The sequence below is a fragment of the Vicugna pacos genome, chromosome 21, assembly GCF_048564905.1.
Source record: "Vicugna pacos chromosome 21, VicPac4, whole genome shotgun sequence".
NCBI classification, from domain to species: domain Eukaryota; kingdom Metazoa; phylum Chordata; class Mammalia; order Artiodactyla; family Camelidae; genus Vicugna; species Vicugna pacos.
The window spans coordinates 13,533,606-13,556,336 of NC_133007.1; the positions used below are offsets into that span (position 1 = coordinate 13,533,606).

General features: G+C 39.9%; 1 protein-coding gene across 6 annotated transcripts in view; it reads right to left on the minus strand.

The window, feature by feature from the left end:
- Positions 1-22,731, minus strand: part of DNM3 (dynamin 3) — a 458,318-nt gene that overhangs the window by 306,286 nt on the left and 129,301 nt on the right. For all 6 annotated transcript variants that reach the window (XM_006211125.3, XM_015245096.3, XM_006211127.4 and 3 more), the window contains exons 5-10: positions 20,091-20,189; positions 19,339-19,499; positions 15,630-15,772; positions 12,349-12,484; positions 9,992-10,059; positions 6,621-6,759 (exon numbers count right to left, since the gene is read on the minus strand). In XM_006211125.3, coding sequence (XP_006211187.1) covers positions 6,621-6,759; positions 9,992-10,059; positions 12,349-12,484; positions 15,630-15,772; positions 19,339-19,499; positions 20,091-20,189 — 746 coding nt within the window. The remainder of the gene's footprint in view (positions 1-6,620; positions 6,760-9,991; positions 10,060-12,348; positions 12,485-15,629; positions 15,773-19,338; positions 19,500-20,090; positions 20,190-22,731) is intronic.

Genomic DNA, 22,731 nt, shown 5'->3' on the forward strand with positions numbered 1-22,731 from the left:
AACTCTTATGTCCCTGTCTTGTCCCCCAGAGAGCACCCCTGAGACAATAGTGAAAAAACATCCACGAAGTGCGCCCCCCAGGTTAGCTCTGTGCTTTGTTATGTGGACACACGTAAACCCCATGTTTTTCACTGATGTTTATTTACGTGGCTGAAGGAAAAAAAAGTTAAATATTTTCCACATGAGACATTCAACATGAGGAACTCTAAGTGAAAATACTGGTTTTAGTTTTATATCTATATCTAGATATAAACATAGATATATATTCACAATTACAGTGAGAGTAACTGTACATTTCAGATTGTCTGGGGCAGTCTTGGTTTACTCATATTATTCCAGTAAAAGTACTGACAGCTCCCCCAATCAATCTCAAAAATGTCCTGTATAAATTATATGGTCACCTTATCTATGGCTCATGTTCAAAAGGGGTCAAGTAATAAAGTCCTGGTATATTCAACTTTAATTAAGATAATTTTGCCCTGCAAAAGATTTTAATTCATTTTAAAGTAAAAGAAGTTGAAGGTAGACATAATAAGGCCCCAGAATCAGGAACATGAAATTGAGGAATAAAGAAAAGGAGAGATACTTGAAAGTAAAACTGCCCAAATTTTATTATTTAAAAAGGAATGACTAAAATACTCTTTTAAAACCAAGTACAGATTTCTTTAGCATCAGGTTAACTTTATTTTATTTATAGAATGCCTCTTCTATAGAGTTAGCCATTATGATAGGTGTCAGGGATAGGAAGATAAAAGATAGCTCTTTTTTAGAAGGCGTTTATCATCAGCAAGAGAAGGCATTGACCTAAACAAATTACAAATTGCAATGCAGGATCATAAATGCTATGATAGAAGTAAACATAGGGTGACAATTAAAGCCCTGAGAAGGAGAGAGAATGGAGGCCAGGAAAGGGTTCACAGAGGCCCTGCAGGAAAAATGATGTTGAACTGGATCTTAAAAAATGAGGGGAGATGGCAGGGGAAGACAGGAGGGGAAAGGAGACCGTCTAAACAAACAATCACACGTGCAAACGTTAAAGGCATGAAAAATCTTTGTGAATAGTGTAAATCACTTCGAATGGCTGAAGCAAGCAGATAGTGACAACAGATGCAGCTGGAGAAGTATTCAGAGATCAGATGGTGAAACTAAACACAACTGCAAATGATTTGAACTTTCTTAAGATATAAGGAGCCACTGAATAATTTTAAGGGAATAGGCAAAATATATGTACATATTTTAGAAGGGCCATTTTGACAACAGTGGGGAGGATGAATTTGAGGATGACCAGACTAGAGGTAGTCAGATCAGTTAAGAGGCCTCCTGACTGGAGTAATTTAGTTTAAAAAAAAAAAACTGTTTAGGACCTTAAGTAAGAAAAGAAGGTAGTTACAGTAGACTGTAGAGTACATCGTTTCAGTTAAAAGGCTTGAGCTAGAAGCATTGATTTGGGAATCACAATGTTTCAGGTGGTAGCTGGGCTCTGGGAGTTCAGGGAGATATGATCTGCCAGGGAGAAAGGAGAGTGAGTAGAGAAGGAAACCAAGGTTCAGAGGAAAGTGGAGGTGGACAAACTCCTGAAGCAGATGGAGGAAGAATCATGAGAAAGATGGAAGAGAACCCGAGAGAAAGGGCTGTCCGCTTCAAAAAGAGAATGGAATACTGTACCAGGAATGAGAGTGTCTACTGAATTTGGCGATCAAGTCTCCGGTTAACCTTTGCCATAATTATTTCAATAGAGTGGTGGGTGGAAGGCAAATTTCAGGGGGTTAAGGAATTCACTGGAGATGAGAAAGCAAAGATAACAGCAAGCATAAACTACTGTTCCCCCCAAGAAGGCTGGCCATGGAGAAAAGCAGAGGAACAGGGCAGCAGACAGGTTTTTATTACTGCTTTGAAGTTAGGAGAGACATAAATATATATTTATACATTGATTTATTTTTAAATGTGATAGAAACAGTGATGATTCAAGGAACAGAAGAATCCAAAGAGCAAGTTCCTTAGGGATGTGGGAGCACAGGCAGAAGCCCAGTCCTGGGCATATTAATACCTCAGCAGAGATGGACAGAAGGAGGGGCATGGCTGGGAATACAGGTAGGTTTGTGGGTCAGAAATTAATGTTCCCGTGCATAGACAATGTTCCTATTGTCTCTGTAAAATCATTATTGAAAGTGGTGAACACTTAACATCTTAAAGAGAGTGTTAAAAGTTTAACATCACTACTGTGGACAGCACTGGAAGTCACAAAGAAGTGCAATGCTTCGGACTACGGATATATCGTGGCACCAGTCTACACAGAGACCACTATCTCCGAGCGCTTCAGCAACCTGGGGGAACGGGAAGTAAAGACCAATGGTAAACGTGACCAGCCTTGGAGTTTCAGCAGGCTGGCGAAGTTAATCCAAGTGGAATGGATGTAATATCTCTGAAAGTTAAAGGTAAATGTACTGGTTGTCAATTTATTGCCTCTCCGCTCCAAATGCAACCTTCTTGCCCGCTCTGTGAAAATAATTCTGGGTCCTTTAAGTATTTTTCCTTTGCTGGCTGGCACCATGTGAACTTTTGTCAGGAGAGGCACTGGACCTGGAGAGAGACTGAGGGAGGAAAAGGCAGGTGGAACAGGCTCCTGCCAGGCCCCTACCTCAAACAGCCTGCAGCAGAGGGCCTCCAGTGAGACACCCCCACGGACAGCCTGTCCCTCCCAGCATGCTCCAGGGGGCAGAGTTCCAGCAAGTTCTGCAGCACTGCACGACAGCAACTTTGCTGCCATCCAGTGAGCCACCTCTGTGCCCTCTTCAAGGACGTCCCAATCTTAGCCCTGGGCAGGGCCCCTCTTCCCTGGGTGCCCCCCTAAAGGTGGCACCTTAGCACCTGCTCCTCACAGCTCCTGTCCCTATATTCAGTATTTCTCTTAACTTCTTACTACCCAATCCCTCATTACTCTAAGCTCCTGTTATAGTTAATACTTTTTTTTGTAAGTGTTCCCTGTTCAAATGGCTGTGTGGTTTCTTCTGATTAGACCCAGACTGAAACAATGGTCAGAGAAGATAATAAAATCAGGAGGACACAGGTAAGCAGAAGGAAAAATACAGAAGCCAAAGGTCTGAAGGTCTCTTTGAGTTTAAAGACTGGTTATAGGGAGAGTACAGGTGTGAGGAGCTGGAAGAATTTCATGTTTGGGAAGACCTGCTTTCTCCCCTCCTCCTCCCAGCACCCTACATACCTCACTCAGAAAGCAGGAACTTCCACACATGCTTCTGCCCTCCTGGGAAAGAACCATGGGAGAAGCCCTTGTAATTTTCTCCAATACACAGGAATGGAGTGAAAAAAAGAAAAGACCTGTTGATTTGTAAGATGGTGAGGACCTGACCTGTGTTGGCCCAAGACCCCCATCGCGTGGGGTGGGTGCACCAAGTCCCTGCTCACCAGCGGCTCTATCACCATAGAAGCCCAGAGATGGGAGGCAAGCCAAAGGATGCCGGGCTGCATCCGGGTGCACAGCTCACTCCCTCTGCCACTGTGGGCTCTAAGGTTTACTGCCAGACAAGGAAGCAGCAGGAGGCTCCCACTTCCACAGCAAGTCCCAGCCACATTCTCCAACCTAGATTTATCAGCAGCCAAATGGGTACTCAATTTCAATTCTCCTTTAAGCTTTTCTACTAATTCTTCAACTGACTGAAAGCCTACAAAGGGTAGCGGGGGTAATCGATGTTCTAAAAATCCTAGATTTAGAGTTTAAAATTTCTGAAGAATCCCTCGTCCATCAAGACAAGGGCCAGAAGAGGTCACAGAAGTGATGGATGGAGTGTGGAATGAATGGAGATCCACTGGAGTCAAAGATCTCCAAGAACAACAGCTATTGGGTGCTGAACATGGTCTCCACTGAAGTCATCCAAGTTGAAGGTGAATTTAGGATGGAAAAGAAAAATGTAAGCCAGGTTCTAAATATCTTGATGACTGCAAGGGAGTGACCAGGACATGATGGTAACAGTGAATAGAAGAGAAAAGGGTGGCAGAGCTGGTACCACCTGGGCCCTAATGGAAGGCTCTTTACGGGAAGGTGAAGGAATAGTGTTTGGGAGCCACAGATGGAGAAGTGGGCAAATGTCATGTCTGGTCCAGGCCCTTAGACTCTTTGAGTTTTGGCCAATAAATATACTTCAGTGAAGAGATCTGAAGGGTAAACACTAATTTCAGGGAGAAGACTAGGTTTTATTTAAGGCAACACATAAAATATTTTGAGGAGACAGTCCAAATATACAACCACCATTGATCTTGAGAGCTTAATGGAAAGGGAGGTTCAAAGGGTGGAGAGCAAAGAATAAAAGCCAAGAAGTGTCCGGGAACAAGCTGTCTCACCCCATGCCATCGAGACCGACTGTTGGTTTTCCAGTAAGTTGGATACAATGGGAAATTATTTTTTTAAATGATTCATACATACCATAAACACTTTATATAACTTAAAACATAAATGTATACACATGTGCCAATCTTTTGATGTAAGGCCAAGGCCTGTTCTCTGCATATGGATCTGCTGATTGGAGTTATGCATCTTCTGTCTTACAGAAACCACATCCTACATCTATGATTTCCAGTTTTGCTTTCTTTAAAGTAGAGGAGAAACCTGAAGATACTTCAGAACTAATCTGAGTGTAGAGCCCAGCTAGGTTTTATAACTTCCCCCTCGTCTTTCAGCCTCATCCTACCTACACCTAGTGAACGCAAAGCTTTTGCAGCTAACCTTTATCAAGTCATTCCAAAGCTGAGTTTTTATGGAAACAAAATTCAAAGGCTTTTCCGCGGTTGATCAATTTATTTACTCTTGATTTAAACTACAAAACTAAAATAAGAAGTATAACAGGCTAATCACGTTTGAGGACAAACACAACATAACTGGCCATTGGGGGGAAAAAAAAGACAGCTTAACTGGTTTGCAGCCTAGCAAACAGCTTTTGGCTGAGGGAGACACCTGCATGCTGAGGGTGGCAATCCATGTGATTAACAGAGAATGCAGTATCAGTTAACTCTGCACGTCAGTTAAGAGGGGGCCAATACTTCACAGGTGACAAGACTGACTGCATTTTGAGGGACAGGCCAGGACAGTGGGGATGTGAAGTATTATTAAATGGTTTCAAGTTTCCAAATGAAAAGCTGGCATAAAGACTGCTTTTCTTCCTTCCCCACGTGCATTCTTTTCCCTCTCCTCATTCCCTTAACGCCTAAGGCTTTTCCCATTTTAGAGAAGAGAACACAGGACTTTAATGAACAAGGTGGAAGAACAGTACAAGGGCTAGAGGTCTTTGAAGCTCCAGAGCCACTTCCGGGCCCCAAGCCTGTTTCACTTAACTTTTTTTTTTTTTAAAGCATTGACATCTAGGAATTTAGCCTGCTTTCCTCCTCCACCACTTACACCTTTTCTTCTTCCCCTGAGTTTTCAGCCAGGTTACTGGGAACCAGTGTTCATACTCACTTACGTTCTCTGTCTCTCATTCTCTCTCTCTCTTCTCACTGGTTTTTTAGGAAAAGTAGCTCATAATAACCACACAGAAACAGAAGGCTAACACAACTAACAAAATTGGAAGTCTCTATGCAAAAGATGATCAAAGGAACAATCTTAACTGTCAGAGGGACAGGCCTACCCTACCCTCACATCATCACCAATTCCCTTCTTACATTTTCCAATGCAGGGTACCCCTTTCGTGCCCCTGAGGAATGGATGGAAGCCAGTACAATTCCTCCATGTTCCTCAGTGAAGTGCCTCCCGATTGGGAAGTCTCTCCCCCACCAGTCACCTTCACAGATTCAATAAATACTACAAGGTGAAAAATACTGGGTGCTAAGAAAATGACCATTTATAGATTAGCCACCATTTACTGAGCACTTACTATGGTTAATCAATGTGTTAAGTGCCCCATGGGTTTCAGGCATCATCTTGTTTAATCCTCAATGGGGTGGTGGTATTATTATTACTATTACTACTACTACTACTACTACTACTATTACTATTACTATTACCATCCCCATTTCACAGAAAAATTAACAAGACTTAAAGAATTAAGTATGATGCTCAAGGTCACACAGCAAGTAAGTAGCAGAGCCAGGATTTGAATCCAGATAACCAGACCTCAGAGGCTGGGCCCTGAACTACACACCACACTGCCCCGTCCCAGAATGTCCAGGTACAAGTGGAATTGTTTTAAAATTTAGATGAATTTTCTTTTTGATGCATATAATATCAATGATTCCCTTCTTGTAAAAACTACTCCCATCCATGCACCACAGGAAAAACTGTTTTAGGGCATTCACCTAATTGTTCTACAGTGATGTTTACCTGATTAAGACAACAAGGAGAAAATTAGCTGATTAAAACATACTCTAGACGCTTTCTGGTTTAAGCAACCCTATTTGCAACAGGGTGATGGTGCAATGGAGTGACGGCAGTCAATATGCCCCTCTATCACTGAAAGCAATTCCCACTCAGTACTTCTCAGAGTCCTTCCCCTTGAGCAAACACAATCTTCTACAACAAAGTTGAGGGGCAAGTAAGAAGAGGCATGTAGAGGGCAGGGAAGATGGGTAAACCACGTAGTGACTGGTTGGGAAGTTATATAATTCAAACTTACTTTCTTGGTGCACTTCTTGACAGTGTTGATTAATTCTTGTATCACCAGATCTACGCTCTTCAAGGAAGGCCCTTTCAGCTTTACAATTTGTTTTTTCACTATTGCTTCGAATGCCATGTCTGGAGTAAACAACCCTGTTCTGGATATAAGAAAAAAGCAGCACATTAGATGTTTTAAATCGAATGATTACTGAATACTCTTTTGAAAAATATTTTAATCAACATGCTACTTAAAGAAAGCATGTAACACCCTAGTTTAAAAGTTACACAATGATTTATTCTATCCACAGTATCATTGGTTATAATATCTTTAATACACTTCTATAGATGATTAACATGACCTAAAAACAGCTCCCCAAATGTTTAAGGCCTATAATGTGACCTTAACTAATATCTAACTGTCATTTTTCTCAGCTCACTGTTTCAAAGCAATAAAAAGGGAATGGTATGGTAGAAATGGCACTCCAAATTTCATGTATATTTCTCAAGTATTCCAAAAGCAATCCTCTCTTGTCCTTCTTGGAGTAGGAAATGAGCCTCACTTTTTGAACCCTGAAATAGCAGTGTTCCTGGACTACACAATCTATTCTTTCCAAGAGGGTTGTATTACAGTGAGCTCACTGGTTCCAAGTTTGAGGTCCTGGAGGAAAAAGAAGGCAGTTGAGTGGAACTAGCTTGGGCCTAGGATGCCTCAATTGTGAATTTACAAAAATAACAAGTGATAACCCAAATGGCAAGTAGCTTTTCATTGGGCTAGAACTAATTCAATTTGGTGTCATAATGGAGCTCAGGAAAGCAGGTGTGTGTGTGTGTGTGTGTGTGTGTGCGTGTGTGTGTCTGTGTGTGTGTGTTCACACTTAAACAAAAGGCCAGTGGAGAAGAGCTACAATAAGAGCGCCCTGACCCTGCCGTTCGCTGTGCCCAGAGATGTGCCCAGAGGCTGCAGCACTGGCAAGTGCCCCTCCCCATCCTACACCCTCCTCCCTGCTTCTTCTCACCTCCCCTTCTGTGATGAACTTCTCTTTGTTCAACACTCAGTTTTATGGTCCCACTTTTCAGACATGTCTTTAACACTTCCCTTATGACGGCTTTGTTCTATGCCCCTTGTTATTTACTTAGCACCCTGTGCTCACCTCTATTTCTAATCGTACTGTAGCAATCATACTCTATGGTAATTTCTCCGCATTGGATACAGAATAAAATCCACAGTTTAGTCTGACATTAAAGAATTTCCCGTCTGACCTTAATCTTCCTTTGTAGTTATCTTCCTCCTCCATTTCATGCACCCGACCGTTTGCCTTTCCACAAACATATGCATATTAATAGTCTATGTCTCTGCCTTCATCTATGATGTTCATTTCAGCTTTCCTACAATTTCAGCCTGTCCAAATCCCACCTGTGCTTCAAAGACCAGATCGAAAACCACCATTTCCTACAGCTCGCCTTCTCCAGTCCTGCTGGCGAGGTCTTCCTTCTCTGAGCCCCAACATCCTATTTTGCACTGCAGTGATCCGAGCTCTTACTTAATTCCATTCCTGCGCAGGCAGACAGAGTCATTATGCATTTATCTTTGTTTGCCCCACAAGGAGGGATTCCTTGCACGTCATCAGTACACAGTGTCAGCAGAACAAAGAAGGACCATCAGGTCCTCAGTAAGTAAAGATGGTTTCTATTATTCAAATATCTAACAGAATCAACTGGGAAAAAAGCTTTTCAAATTATGTGTATTTAAAGGCCTAAATCATCATAGTATGAATATGTCTTATACTCAGGACACTGTGCACTTCTTATCATTTTATAGGCAAATTAACTCCAGAATAAAAGTACCAACCAATCCCTCCTGCTGGTGTGCACATAAATCAGAAATCCGCAATACTGAATTACTTTTGGCTTTTGCAGTTACATTCACCAAAAATTTATCTGGCAAGGAGTTTTAAAAGCCAGGTAAAAGTACTATATTTGGCTAAGTAAAAATACTTTATGACCAATCCCCTCCCAAGAAATGTGATTTGGTTTCACTGCATTTATCAAATTGACATGTTTGAATACTAGCTCTGCCCATCTAAAGAGCAAGACATAGTTTTTCTATCAAAAATATTCTGGTTTTAAGGGAGAGGGAATAGAATTAATGGAGAATTGAGTAATCCTGTTGATGGTAAGAAAAAAAAAATTGGATGTGGTTCGAGATGTTTTCTCTTTGTCACTTTGTGAATACGTATTTACCCATAGTATTTGAGACTTGTAGAGCAGATTATGTAAAGTTTAAAAGGATGGATAATTTAAATGTCATAACTCCTTTGGAAAATGACCCATCACATGTACACTCAGTATCAAGTTTTGCTCTCTCAGCCTCTGTTCCCTCCAAAATAGTCTCAGGCTGGCCCTGCAGTAGAAGCTGAGATACAACTGGCCAATAGACAGGATGTCTCCCTCACATGAGATCGTCTATGAAGTAGACAACCTAAGTTTTCCTACCTCAGATCCAGGGCACCTCAATTTAACACATGCTCCGCTACATTGTGTGTAGCCTTCTGCACATGAACCCAAGAAATGTGTGTTTTAAATTCATTTATTTTCTTATCACAATTCTTTAAAGAAAGTAATAAACAAGAACAATTCCACTTTAAACAAGGGTGTGTTCAGGCACAAGTTCTCCTCCCAGCCTCACGTCCCTCCACTTCCTTGTCTCCATTCCCAACGCACAGCTCTCTGCTCCACGAGTACTCGCTGCTCTTCCCCACCTCTATGCCTTTGTGCATGCTACTCCCTCCCCTTCTTTTCTCCTGCAGCCTCAACACTCTTCATCCTCTCCTATCTCATTGCACAGCTGCCTGCCCCATACACACACACACACACACACACACACACACACACACACACACACAAAGCACGTGTACACATGCAGACACCTTTGCTTGTTGAAAGCATTCTTCTCAGTACAGGCAAGATTCAACTCTAAAGTAACCACTTTCATTAATCTTTCCCAATCTTGCTCCACAACCCCAGGCAGAATTAATCTGTCCTGTCTCTCTGTAAGTAACGATTACTTATGAGCACGTCTGGCCTCCGTCTCTGAAATGTACATTCCTGGAGAGCAAGGTTGTGGTCATCAGTAAATCCCCGATTGTTCAGAGCACAGTGCTGTGAGTGTAGAAAGGGGTTTTTGTTGTTTCTTTTTTTTTTAATTGAAAAAGACTGAGTATGACAATACAAGAGATTTACCATTGAACCCAAACAAGGATTTCCCATTTCTTACTCCCACCTCTATATTCCACTCTGCCCAGTTGATGAAAAGGCTACTTCACTAGTCATTTATAAACATTATTTTTTTAGTAGCTTAAACTGAACATGTGGAAAATGTGAAGCACTTGCCTGATACCATGTATGTTTTTGATTGCATAGCTTATTTCTCTTCGCAATTCTTTCTCATTGAACTCCATCTGCAGATGCAAAATGAGCCACAGTCATGACAGTTAATTCCTTTGGCTAAGAATATCATTGAATATTAAAGAATGAGAATAATTTGACTTCGTTATTAATAAATGAATACTCATGTCTTTCCTAACCTAAACCCAGATGGTCAAAACATCTGTGTATATAAAAGTTCAAGGCAACACAGAACATTAGGGATTTCTGGGAGTTTTAGTGCAGAGGATTTTAACTCTATTATAGATAAGGAGCGCTATGCAAAAAGGATGCCTTCTGGACATAAATCTGGCCATTCATTTGAAATATATAATTCTTCATTCTTTTGCTGAATGTAGTAAATGAATCCACAGATGAATGCATAAATAAGGGTGTCACCTGATGTACAACAGGGGTCCGGCTATGCTAAGATTAACAATGGCTGTCTTTTCTCCCCAGCCATTTTAACGACCTGAGTTCAAAGCCTCTGTATAAGAGGAAATTAATAATATTTTGCCAGTCCAACACAGGATAGGTTGTTGCTGTACAAAAATTTCCCAGATGTTCTGGGTACCTTAAATTTATTTGGAAGTAAGATCAAAGTGTCAAAGAGCTTAGACCCAGAAGGCATAGCAAGAGAACATTTGGTTCAGTCCCTGACTTCTGAGCTCTCCAGCCTCATTGTCTGTCCATTTTCCCCTCTTACACTTCATGCCATAGAAGAACAAATTGCTTTGGTTCCCTACCCACATCCTGTGGCACCACAGCTTAGCCTTTACCATGCCTTCCTTTACGTCTGGAACAATCTCTCCCCAATCCGACCCTACCTTTTCCTGTTTAACAAGCTGCTCATCCTTCTAAACTCAGCTCGGAAGCCGGGCTCTCTCACACACTCAGGCTGGGACTCACAGCTGTGGGCTGCGTTTCCATAGCATCCTGTACTGAAGTTTATCACTTTCCTTCACACATTTTAATGAAACTATGTATTTACCCATCTGCCTCCCACAACAAGACATACACACCCGCCTCTGTGTGTGAGGCAAATAGCCCCATCCCTAAAACTACCTATTGCCTACTGATATTTCAAACTTAACAGACTGAAATAAAACTTCTGATTCGTACCTCCACACTGTGCTTTTCCTCAGCTCCCCTTGTCTGATGAGCACCAACATTTGCTCAGCTGTACAAGCCAAAATCTGGGGAGTCATCTTGAATCTTCTCTTCCTTGCATCTCCCATATCAGTCCAACCCCTGCTGATTCTACCTCCAAAATCACAAATCTAGCCACTTTTCTCAAGCCTCTGTTCTGAGGCATTTTTTACCATGAAGCTAAAGAAGTTTAAGTCCAGGGTTTCTTCCTTGCATAAGCTCCTTACAAGACCCTGTGCCTAACTGTGTGTTTATCATTTTGTATTCTTCTTCTTTAAGGGGGCCTTCAAAATTGTCTAAGATTCAGGCCCCACAGAGAATGAGTCCCCCACACTGCTCTGGCCCTGCTGTTCAAACGCACCTTACTTGGCTCCCTCAGTCCAGCCCACATAGTTTTCTTTTAAAAGCACCAACCAAATCAGGTCACACCTTTTCTTAAAACTCTCCAATGACTTCCCATTGTTAAATGTAAACAACTCACGGCAACCTAGAAAGCCCTACATAAGCTGGGCAATTCCTTCCACCAAATTTGTTTTATATCCCCTCCCCTTCATCAGTTCTGCACCAGCCTCGCTGTGCCTCTCCTGTGGTCCAGGTGCGTGCTTTAGGGCCCTGTCCTTGGCTGTTTGCCTTGAACACCCTGCTTCCTCCAGATCCTTACAGCTGACCTCTTCACGCCACTCTGGTCACGCTTTAAAGGATCCCATACTCAGAGAGACCTTGCCTGAACCTTCCATCCAAAGTGGCTTACCCAACTCCCCTCTCATATCATATTATGTAAGAACACTTGATATTTTCTTACTCTGTTTGTTAGTGTTCTGTCTTTTCCCACCAGACAGTGTCTGTGTCTTGATCCCTGGTACTGAGATCACTGGTACAGAGTAGGTACACAAGAAATATTTTTAAATTAAATATACAAATAAATGCCACAGGAATCAATTAGTAGTTGATGAATTATCGAAATGTCATTAGATCTCATTAAACAATTAAAAAATCAGAACCATGAGTAAGAAAATGTTTCTCCCCTATATTTCATTACCTGAGCATGGAGGCTTTTGTTTAAAGAATAATCTTAGTCCTATATCACTCACGTAACATTTTATGAACAAGTATGTAGAACAGAATATGGAAATGAAATGAAACAAAAGAGAAAAAAGTTAACATTTGGTACAAACCTTTACTATCTCAAAAGGAAAGCGTTCATGGAAAATACGGTTAATTTTAGCACCCCCTGAGAGCTCCAGGGTATCTACTTGATCCCCTGACCCTTCGATTCTCTTCTCAAAATCCACAGCAAATTGCTGAACCATCCTATAATTGTGAAAGAGAAATAAATTCAAGTTAAAGTTACAAGGCGTTGCATTTTCATTTTAATCTGCTACGGTCATCCCCTAGAATTCTTTTCCTGGTGTTCTTAGTGGCACCTACTGGCAGAATTAACACTGCACTCTATTCCACCCTTAAACTGTAACCATACGAAACACACGTTATTAAGATTTATTGTAGACATTTTTAATTATAAAAATATCTTTTAAATGCATTAATTATTAAATGCATTCTGTCCATTTAGTTGCAACCATAAAATGGTATTTTTTAAAATTAAGAATTAAAATTAAGCATAAAACTATATAATAGTCATGGAGCCATGACTCCTGTGACATCACAATCTCCTAGTGCTCCAACTGCTCCAGCCGAGGCCCTTCATACTTCAGAAGCTACTCTCTTCCTAGCCCTAACATCACAGACCAACTCACTATGTCAGAACCATGCAAATTTGTGACCCTCGCCCCCTGCCCCTCTACAACTAGCTCTAGCCTTGTTTTTCAATGACTTCCCAGAATTTGATAGTAAAATTAAAACTCCTTCCCCATCACCTACAACTCTTTGCGCCCGGACCCGGGATGCCCCATCTCTTACTACTCATCCACACTCACCTTCTAAGCCAACCACAAAGAAGCCATTTGCAGTTTCCCATATGTCCAAGGCTCTGTGCTTTTACACCTGTTTTCCTTTCTGCTCTGCCTTGTGCTTCTCTGTCTGGCTAATTTTTATCTGTCTTGCAAGACTCAGTTCAAGCATTAGTTTTTCCAGGAAACATTCCATGATCCATGGCCCTACGCCCCAATCACCACTCACTGCCACCCACACGAAGGGCCCCTCCTTGACTTCCTCAACTTATTTTCAGCATTGCACTTAGAAGAATACATTGCCACTATTCATCTGTTAATCTCTCTCCTAAGGGCAAACACCATGATTTTATTTATTTCCCCCTGTTCAGCATATGAGAGGTAAGATCAATGAAGGAATGAATTACCTCGAGGCAGTTGGTAAAAAAACAAAGAAATACATTACAGGGAGAAAATGACTACCTGTATTTGTGATTACTAGGTTTAGAAACTCTAATTTTGACACACAGGAACTACTTTCAAATTCAAAATCTAGCAGGAAAAAATTCAAACTATAGAAAATTTGTATCTTTTATTCTTTCATCAAAATCACGGATGAATTAAAAGTAACCACGCTCACAGAGAAAAAAATGTGACAATGAATATATATATGTTCATGTATAACTGAAAAATTGTGCTCTACACTGGACTTTGACGCAACACTGTAAAATGATTATAAATCAATAAAAAATGTTAAAAAAAAAGTAACCGCAATTATCAAAGCTAGGAAATCTAGAATATAATCAGATGTAGCTATGTTCATGCATATGCTAATGTTAACCTAGTTTTTCAACACCTAGAAAGGTATGAAACATTGGGAAACTGACCTCCAGCCAGCCCTTCCCCCATATCCTACACCCCAGCCTCCTGACCCACATGAAAGTTCACACAATTCACTTGACTTCCTCCTTCCACCTGACACACTCCTCCCATACTTCAGGGTCTCATTCAAGTATCTTTTTCCTCTGTGAACTCACACCTTTCCTCGCATGTAACTGCTTTTCACCTGGGCTTCCTTAACATTTTATACTTACCAGAAATGTAGCATTTATCAGATTTTAACACAGTTAGTTGCTAATATGTCTGTTTCCCCTGCTCTACTGTAGCCTCTTCTTCAGGGTAAAAATCTTATTCACTGTTGAATCCTCAGTAGACAGCACAGAGCCAGACATCAGTAGAATACACAGAGATGAGAGCAAGGCAAGGAGGAAGGAAGGAAAAAAGGAAGAAAGGAAAGAAGGAACTGCATCGGCCCCGTACAAGGGAAGAATCTAGCTGTGAAAACTTGTGAAATCTGAGTCCAATAAGTCACAGAGGCAAGACCCAGTCTTTGCAAAGAGAATAGTTTCAGTTGGAGGGTGAGATGATGATTGAGGGCCTAAACAGAAATAGCTTCCTTTCTCTGTAACTTGGAGAGTTTTTATCGGAGCCTCACCAAAGCCAAGAAAAAAGAGAAAAGATAAATTAGGAAACAGTTGAATCCAATTTTTTTTCTTTCCTCCATATGATCTTACACTTTTTAAAAATGGAGGAATATAAGATGATGCACTTAATATGTTATTTAAATAATGTGAACATTTAGAAATCTCCCCATAAAGAAAAAGAATTCTGCTGTGCATTTCAAACGCCAGATTAAGGGGATTTTGATTACAAGACTGCACAGGGACAAAGGGGCCAGAAGAAGCAGCAAGCAGCATATTTAGGGATGGACTTCAGATGTCCTGGAATGTAAGCTGGTCAGCAGGGGTCTTCTGGTGTGGAGGGACCTGAGGCAAGTTGCAGCACAGGGATAAAAGGAGAGATGAAGCTGAGGGGCTGAGGAAGAAATGAAGGTAAAAGACACAGGGGGCTGGCAATTCTCCAACAACTCTGCTATCCCAACCCAAGACCCCTCAGGGATAAATCTAGTCACCCAAGGATAGAAGAGAAGATCATGAAGGAGTGAAAAGATACTTGGCAGTTTTCATATTCGTGTTCTCAAACGGCTACGTTAAAATCATTACCAAAAAGGAAAAGGAAATTTAGATGTGCTCTGATTGCCAGTACTTTTAAAATTAAATCCTTGGTTCTCACTGCACTGAAATCTTCTCACAGGCGGAAGACATGAAATGAATGAAACAAAAAGATAATAAGTACAAGGGACACCAGTAGAAACAGCTGTACAACACAGATGACATTTCCAACAGGAGCTCAGCCCACATCTAAAGACAAAGGGCAAAAAGCCCTGCTGAGTTATCACTATTGGTTTTGCTCATTTTCTGGATCTAATCATAAAAACACAATGAAATTGGGCATCGGGATGGGCAATTGGTTAAGTCTGTAAAAACGGAGTTAAGATCAACAATTATTCTAAGAAAACAACGATTCAAGGCTCACTGTATAACATATACAAAGCCTCATACACTTCACTTGCTGCTTCTATGAAACCTAAAAAAACACCATGACAAACAGACTAAGGAAAAAGCAAATTAGTCAAAAATGCTGAGCAAGGGCTGGGAAAGGTGACTCACTGCAGCAATGCTTTGGTCTTCCTGGTGGGGTCTTCTGGCTTGAAGTTTTTGTAGGCTTCTACTTCGTGTTCTATGGACAGCAACTGTCCCTGAAGTTTGTTCCTGAAGTTGGGCAGGGTATCTCGAATGTGGTTGGTAAGTTGCTATAAAAAGAAAAAAAATACATGCATGTAACAGACTGGAGATAACCCCAGGAGACAAAAATTGGCCTTCACAGTTTTCCTAATCATTCAAAACCTTAGAAGTCATACACACATTTGAGACTGACTATGTAGGCAGATAGTCAAAAGAAGCCCCAACCCTCTCCTCTACTGCCCTATGGTGAAGCTCAAAATTCCTTCCGTTAGAATCATTCGCTTGGGCTATTTCTTTATGTCTGGGATATCCTGTTAAAAGGCACCTAATTTTAGTAATGAAGCTGCCAATAACACCTTAGCTGGATTGATTTATCCCATCAGCTGCCTTGTCAAAGGAATTAGCACATGGCACAAATGAAGCAAGTGGAGAATTACAGGTGCTGCCTGAGTTCTCAGGACCAAATGGTGGCACTCAGAGAGGTACTTGTCAGCTGTCAATGTCCCCTCCATTCTGTAGCTCAGGCAAGAGTCTCCTCCTGCCTCCACCCTTAGGCCCCCAGGCCAACTGTGGTTAGTCACTGGCTTACGCTTTCAACAGGTGGCACATAAAAAGCCCCATGCCTAGCAAGGAAAAGCTCTCTCTGCTGTTGGTATCTCTACCTAACCATCTGCTTGGCATTTCCACCGAGATCATCCGCTGGACACATCAAGCTCGGTCTGATAAAAAATTCTCTAAGATATTATCTAAGAGCACACGATTAATTATGAACAAAGGTGGGATATAAACCCAGAATGGTTAGCTGTCTACCTGATGCCCTTTCTATTACAATGCAATTAAGAAAAAGTCTGGATTAAAAGGAAAAAAAAGATAACCTTCTTGACTTGCTTAAGGAATAAACATGGAATCAAGAGAAAGAGAATATAAATTTCATAGAAAAGCAGGAAAAAGAATAAATTAAAAATAAGAGGAATAAACACACCCAGGCTGACTGAAGAAACTCTTTTTGTTTTTATGTTCATCTGAGGTTATCTGAATATATTTATTCAATAAATCTAGAGTTATTTCACTGTCAATAGTTCATACCTATATTACACCCTCACCCACAGTTATGACTTACTATGTTATTTGCCTGGCATGTGTTGTTATTACGGCTCTGAAGCAGAAAACAAAAGAATGGAGAAGACTGCCTTCTAAGAAAAAATGTCACAAGACACAAACCCCCAAACATGAGTAACAGAAACTACGAGAAACCAGTAGCCACCTGACTGCCTTGTGAGTGATCAATAACCAAAATACTTCGTTTCCATCAGTTGTGTCTCAAATATCTCAATAGCAAAGCAGAACTGTGGACCACTCTTGGCCTTATAAAACACTTCTTTCCTTGGTTTTCATGACCGCCAGCTGCTCTCACTTTTCTCCTAACCTTTCTGAATGTAGCCTTCTCCATCTCCTTTGCCAAGCTGTCCTCCTCCACCAGGCCTGTAAATACTGATATTCCTCTAATCTGAGTCCCACGTCTCTCCTCTGCTCACTATATGTTCTTTTATAAGATAGTCTTATTCCATCCTTGGTTTCAATGAATATTTGAACACCTGTGGCTATCTGCTGACCTGTTACCTTTGCTGCGGGTGTATGTACTAGACCACCTGCCTGACTTCTCCTCTTAGAAGCGTCAATAACACCTCACCCTCTGCATGTCTGAAATTAAGTACCTCATATTCCCTTCTGGGTTCTCCTTCTTTCTGACTTCATAACAATCCGGGAAACTGGGAGTTATTCTTGACTTCATCTCCCCATCATCGACTGAAGCTAATCTACCACCAAGTTCTTAATGTTCCTAAAGGTTTCTGAAATTTGCTTTTCTTCATCTCCACCGGTGCTAATCTAGACCAAGCAACCATCAGTTCTCATTTTGATTCCTGAGTGGTTTTCTCACATCTACTCTTGATATTCCTATCTGCAACCACCATCATCTTTTTTAATCCACAGATATGACTGTGTTATTTCCCTACTGAGACTCTTTAAATGACTGGCCCCCTCACTGCTCTTAGGATAAGAGCCAAAATCCTTAATTTGGCCTACAAACACTACAGGATCCAGCCACAGCCTGTATCTCCAAACTTTTCTCTTACGGCTCATTCCCTCATTCTCTGCCCTCCAGCCATAAGGACATTGCTTTCAATTCCTCAAAAATGTCAAGTTTTTCCAGCTTTTGCCATAGTAACAGTGCCTCAGGGTCAGAGGTGTTGGTGCACATTAAATCAGCAATAAAATTATTCTAATTTCAAACACACTGTGAAGACCCTTAAAGCAATAAAGAGAAAGTGATTATCCAGGAAATGAAAGACAGTCAGTAAAACATTTATCCAATTTTCAGTCAGCCAGAATCCAGTTATGTCATAATTTAGGGGTCACCTGTAGTAACCAAATGGCCAATCATATCCTTTCTACTTTCCCAGTATTCACAACCTAATTTATTTCTAATTTTATCTTCCTAATCATTTTAGTGATTCTTCCCTAAGGCTTTTTTTTCACTTTATTTGTATTTTTCTTAGGCCTATACAGTCATGAAAGCACTAAACTTAAAAAGAGTTTTACCAGTGATAAATATAGTGATAGAATATCATGATTCTTGCATGACAAACTAGTGTTTCTTCTCTAAAATATGTTCAGACTTTTTAAATGACACAACCATATCATTGCTTCTTGGCTTCCAAATACTCATTTACCCTCAATTTAAAAGTACAAATTTTTCATTACTCTGTGTTATGTCACTTGAAATAGATATTCATTTTTTAAAACTTTGATTATTTTGCCTCACTGGTTCGGGTATAATGTGACAAGCAGTCTACTACTGTGTTAGCCTCTACTAGGAGCAAACAACCAGAATATTCCATAACTGCTTGACTAAGTTTGTAGATCCAAGCTAAAGTGTACTTTTTGTGAGAAAAGCTGCTCACCGTTTGACTCAGGCTGGGGGCCCTCATGCAATGACAATGACATTTAACTCCATTAGGAGCAGAAAAATATAGGACCATGTAAGAATAGTACTGAAGTTTTCTGGAAGAAATGTGTACGTGCATGGAATGAGGGGAGGCAGAGAGCCCGGGTCTGTCTGCTATTGGGAAAGAGATCATATCTGGTAAAGCTTCTTTATTAGATGAGTTAAGATCAATGATTGCTTCTGAGGACTTATTTTTAAGGTTGCAAATTAAGGACAAATCAATCCTACACAAAACCATACAGAAAGTTTAACAAAAAATCTAATCTAACCATTACAAATTGATATTTCAAAAACAGATCCCCAGAGACCAGCTTCTCAGATACACAAGTTTAATTTCTTATGATAACTACATGTTGAGTAAATGTGTCCTAAAAAGTATACCCCTGTTCATTGTTCCTAAATAATGTGTGCCTTGCACACTGTTTTTTCAATAATAATAAGGTGGATTCTGGTTACTTAGAATAGTAATAGTGTGGATCTAAGTAGTCATGTTCATCCTTTTAATTTCTATCGTTTAAGCTAATGTCTTATTTTAGAAAAAATGAGTATAAAAATAAGAACTATGAATTCAAATAATCATTTACATATCTTATAATTGTTCTTGTTGCTTGAAAAAAATATTTTTACCTGATTAAGGACCTTCTGCAGGTGTGGGGTCCCCATCCGATCAGCAATGTGTCTGTAGGCCGGGTGTGAGAGGAAAAACTTCCTTTCTGCCAACATGGCAGCCTTTATATCTTTCTTCCCCTCTATGTCCTTCTGGCTTCTGTTTACCACTCCCACGTAACCTAAAGTAAAACACACACCTATGGAGCTTGGGACACTTTGGGTTTCTTGTTCTGGGGACATTTTAAAGCTCTCAAAGAAGCTAAGTAAGAAAAGCAAAATTATTTTACAGTCTCAAGAATGAATCTCATTACAAAACTCAATTTTAGATATTAGTATTTAACAAAGGCTTGCTGATCTGGCTAATGCTGTTTTTTTTTTTTTGCATTTTAACAAAATAATGTCTTTTCCCCTTAAAACAGCTGTGCAGTTAAATAGAGTGTATCTCTTAGTATTCTTGTCATATAGCAGGCAAGTAAATAAGCCAGACTTAAGACAAAGCAATATTCATTTATGCCCTGTATGATGAATATTTAGACCTTCCCTTCAAATCCCTTTCTTTTTCTGTTTTCCCATTCCTATTATTTTAAGGAATAGTTCTCCCTTTGGATCATTTTTAATACACCATTTGGTAACAACAATCCATAAAATGTATAACTAATTATAAATCCACTCCTCACCACTGTGGAGGCACTAAAACCCAGCCTCCCATTAGTCTCCCAGCTGTTTCTCTCCGCATCAAAGGAAGTCCTGTGTAGGACACAGTACATTACCCCTGCGAAGCGGTAGCAGCTTGTTCTCTAGAACATCCCTGGCATCCGTTCCTTCATCCATAAGATCCAGTTTGGTGATGACTCCAATGGTTCTTAGGCCTGCATTACAAACAAACCCATTATACAATTTGTAGAAGACTAACAAATTCTGGAGACATGTATGTCTCAGTGCTCATTGCAAAGCACTCATATTCCTGGTCCTTTTCCTGTTCCTCTCCGTCTTGCTTTGTTTTCCTTTCTAATCCACTACTACCCCAGTCTGGTGAATTTCAATGGGATAAGGTACAGAGTTGCAAAACCACCCATCTATAAGGTGACCTTTGACTCAGAAAAGAAACAACAAATAGCTGTAACACCAAAATGCTTTTTTTTTTTAATAGTTAAGTATGAGAACATATTTTTGGCAAAGCTCTTGATTTTCACTTAATTTCTTTTTCCTTTCTTTCCATTATGGTTTATTTCAGGATACTGAATATAGTTCCCTGTGCTATACAGTAGGATCTTGTTGTTTATTTCACCAAAATAAATACATGGAAATTATACATTTAAATCTCCCTCTCAGGGATTGCACACAACATGGATGTTTTAATTTTTATGTATTACATTATTAAAACAAACAAATAGACTACACATGGACCAATGATGAGGGTGTGTTATAAACCAAAGCTTATTATTACTCCAGTTCTGAGCACTTGGGGTTAAAAAAAAAATAGAAAAAAGAAAATTAGGTACAGAATAGCATCATCACCAAAAATAAATCTGCAAGTCTCACAGTATTCACTGTTCCTTAGAAAAGGAAATATGATTTAATGGAAAGAAGAATGAACCAGGAATTCTGAGGCTTGGATTCTAGTCTCAAGGCAAGTCACTTAACTCTCTGGGTCTCAGTTTTTCTCATCTGTAAAATAAAGAGTTGGAAATCATGATCTCCAAGGTTCTTTTCAGTAATAAAATAATGTAAAAACCTAAGCATTTTATGTAGCATATCAGATACTATATTTATACTTTGCTTCCATCGTTAGATAAAAATGAACAATATTTGCCAAGTGATTCATCTTTTTAAGTGAATTTCTTTGGATTTTCAATTAAACATGGTTAATTGAACACAAGCCTTTATCTATTACCAGAAACCACTCTAAAATAATGACTATTAAGCCAGCTATGGTTTTGAGTGCTTTACATGTCTTAAATGATTTAATCCTAAATAGTACTCTAACTACTATTTTTTTAAGATTAGGAAAATAAGGCAGAGAGAGATTAAGTAACTTTTCCAAGGTCATACAAGAGGTAGATCTGGGCAGGCTGGTCCCAGAGTCCAACGTTTTTAACCAATATACTGCTTCTCACAGTAAAAAAGTTTTTAAAATTTAAAAGGCTTAAACAAAGAAGGTCGAAAAAATGGGATAGGAATGCAGAAAATGTTTGAAACTAGAAACCCAGCAGAATGACTGCTAACTAACTTAACAGACCAGAGAAAGAGGAAAACTGCATCTAAGAAAGCCAACAAGAGGAGAAGCCCAGAAGCTGAGTAATGCACATCACAGCATTTCAGTAAGATTCAAGACTCAGGGGACAAACAGCTCTGAAAACAATGAACAGAGGTGGTAGCAGTTGAAGCTGAAAATAGAAGCACTGGATGGAAGCAGTCAGATTTCCATGGATAACAAAGTTAGGAGCTGCCCTGGTCCATCCTAGCAGAACAATGCAGGTTTACTCTCCAGAAAGATTGTACTAGAACATGCTCGGAACTCATGGATAGCTGGCTCAGTTTGAGGGAACCAGGCATTAAAAGAGGGCAATTAAATAAAATTCTACATAGTGAATACAGGACCCCCGCCCCCGCCCAGTTCAGTTCCCTAATTTGACTTCAAGAGATGGCCAGCAGATTTTAACCCGCCAAGTGATTGGAACAGTGGTTTGGAGAAATTAACTATTCCAGGAGAAAAACATATATATTGATATTGAGAAGAACACCAATTAAAACAGCCCAGTAACTCATCCTACAGTGAAGTCTATCACTCAATAAATCAAGCACCCTGCACAGAGCTTCCAATCACCTAATAATATTTCACCTTCAGATATGAATGGACAGCCAAGAAGATTCTCTAATGAGACCAAAAAAAATAAACATTATAAAACAGAACTTGCAGAAAACAAAGATAATGCAAAACACAGGAAAAAAAAACTATTATTATTTTTTATGAATATCTTCAGAGAAAAGAGAGGTCATTGCATTTATGGAACAAAAATAGAATGTCATAAAAGGAAACAGGTATATTATTTCTCAATTACACAGATGAGGAAAGTGAAAAATGAACTTAGGGGTTGAATGAATCCATCCAGTGCCCAATATAATATGAAACACACACACACACATGCACACATACAATATGGCAGCGTAAAATTTCATAACATTGGGAACAAATAAAACATCCTAAAAAGCTCCCAGAGAAGTTTAAAAGAATCATTTAAAAAAGCTTTGGGAATCATTACAGCATCAGTCTTTCCAGTAGCAAACTGGAAAACTAAAAATCAATGAAGAAATATTTTCAAAAATCTGAGAGAAGAAAAATTTCTAGCCTAGAAGTCCAAACTATCAATACATGTGACAGTAGAAAAAAATATTTTCAGACTTGCAAAA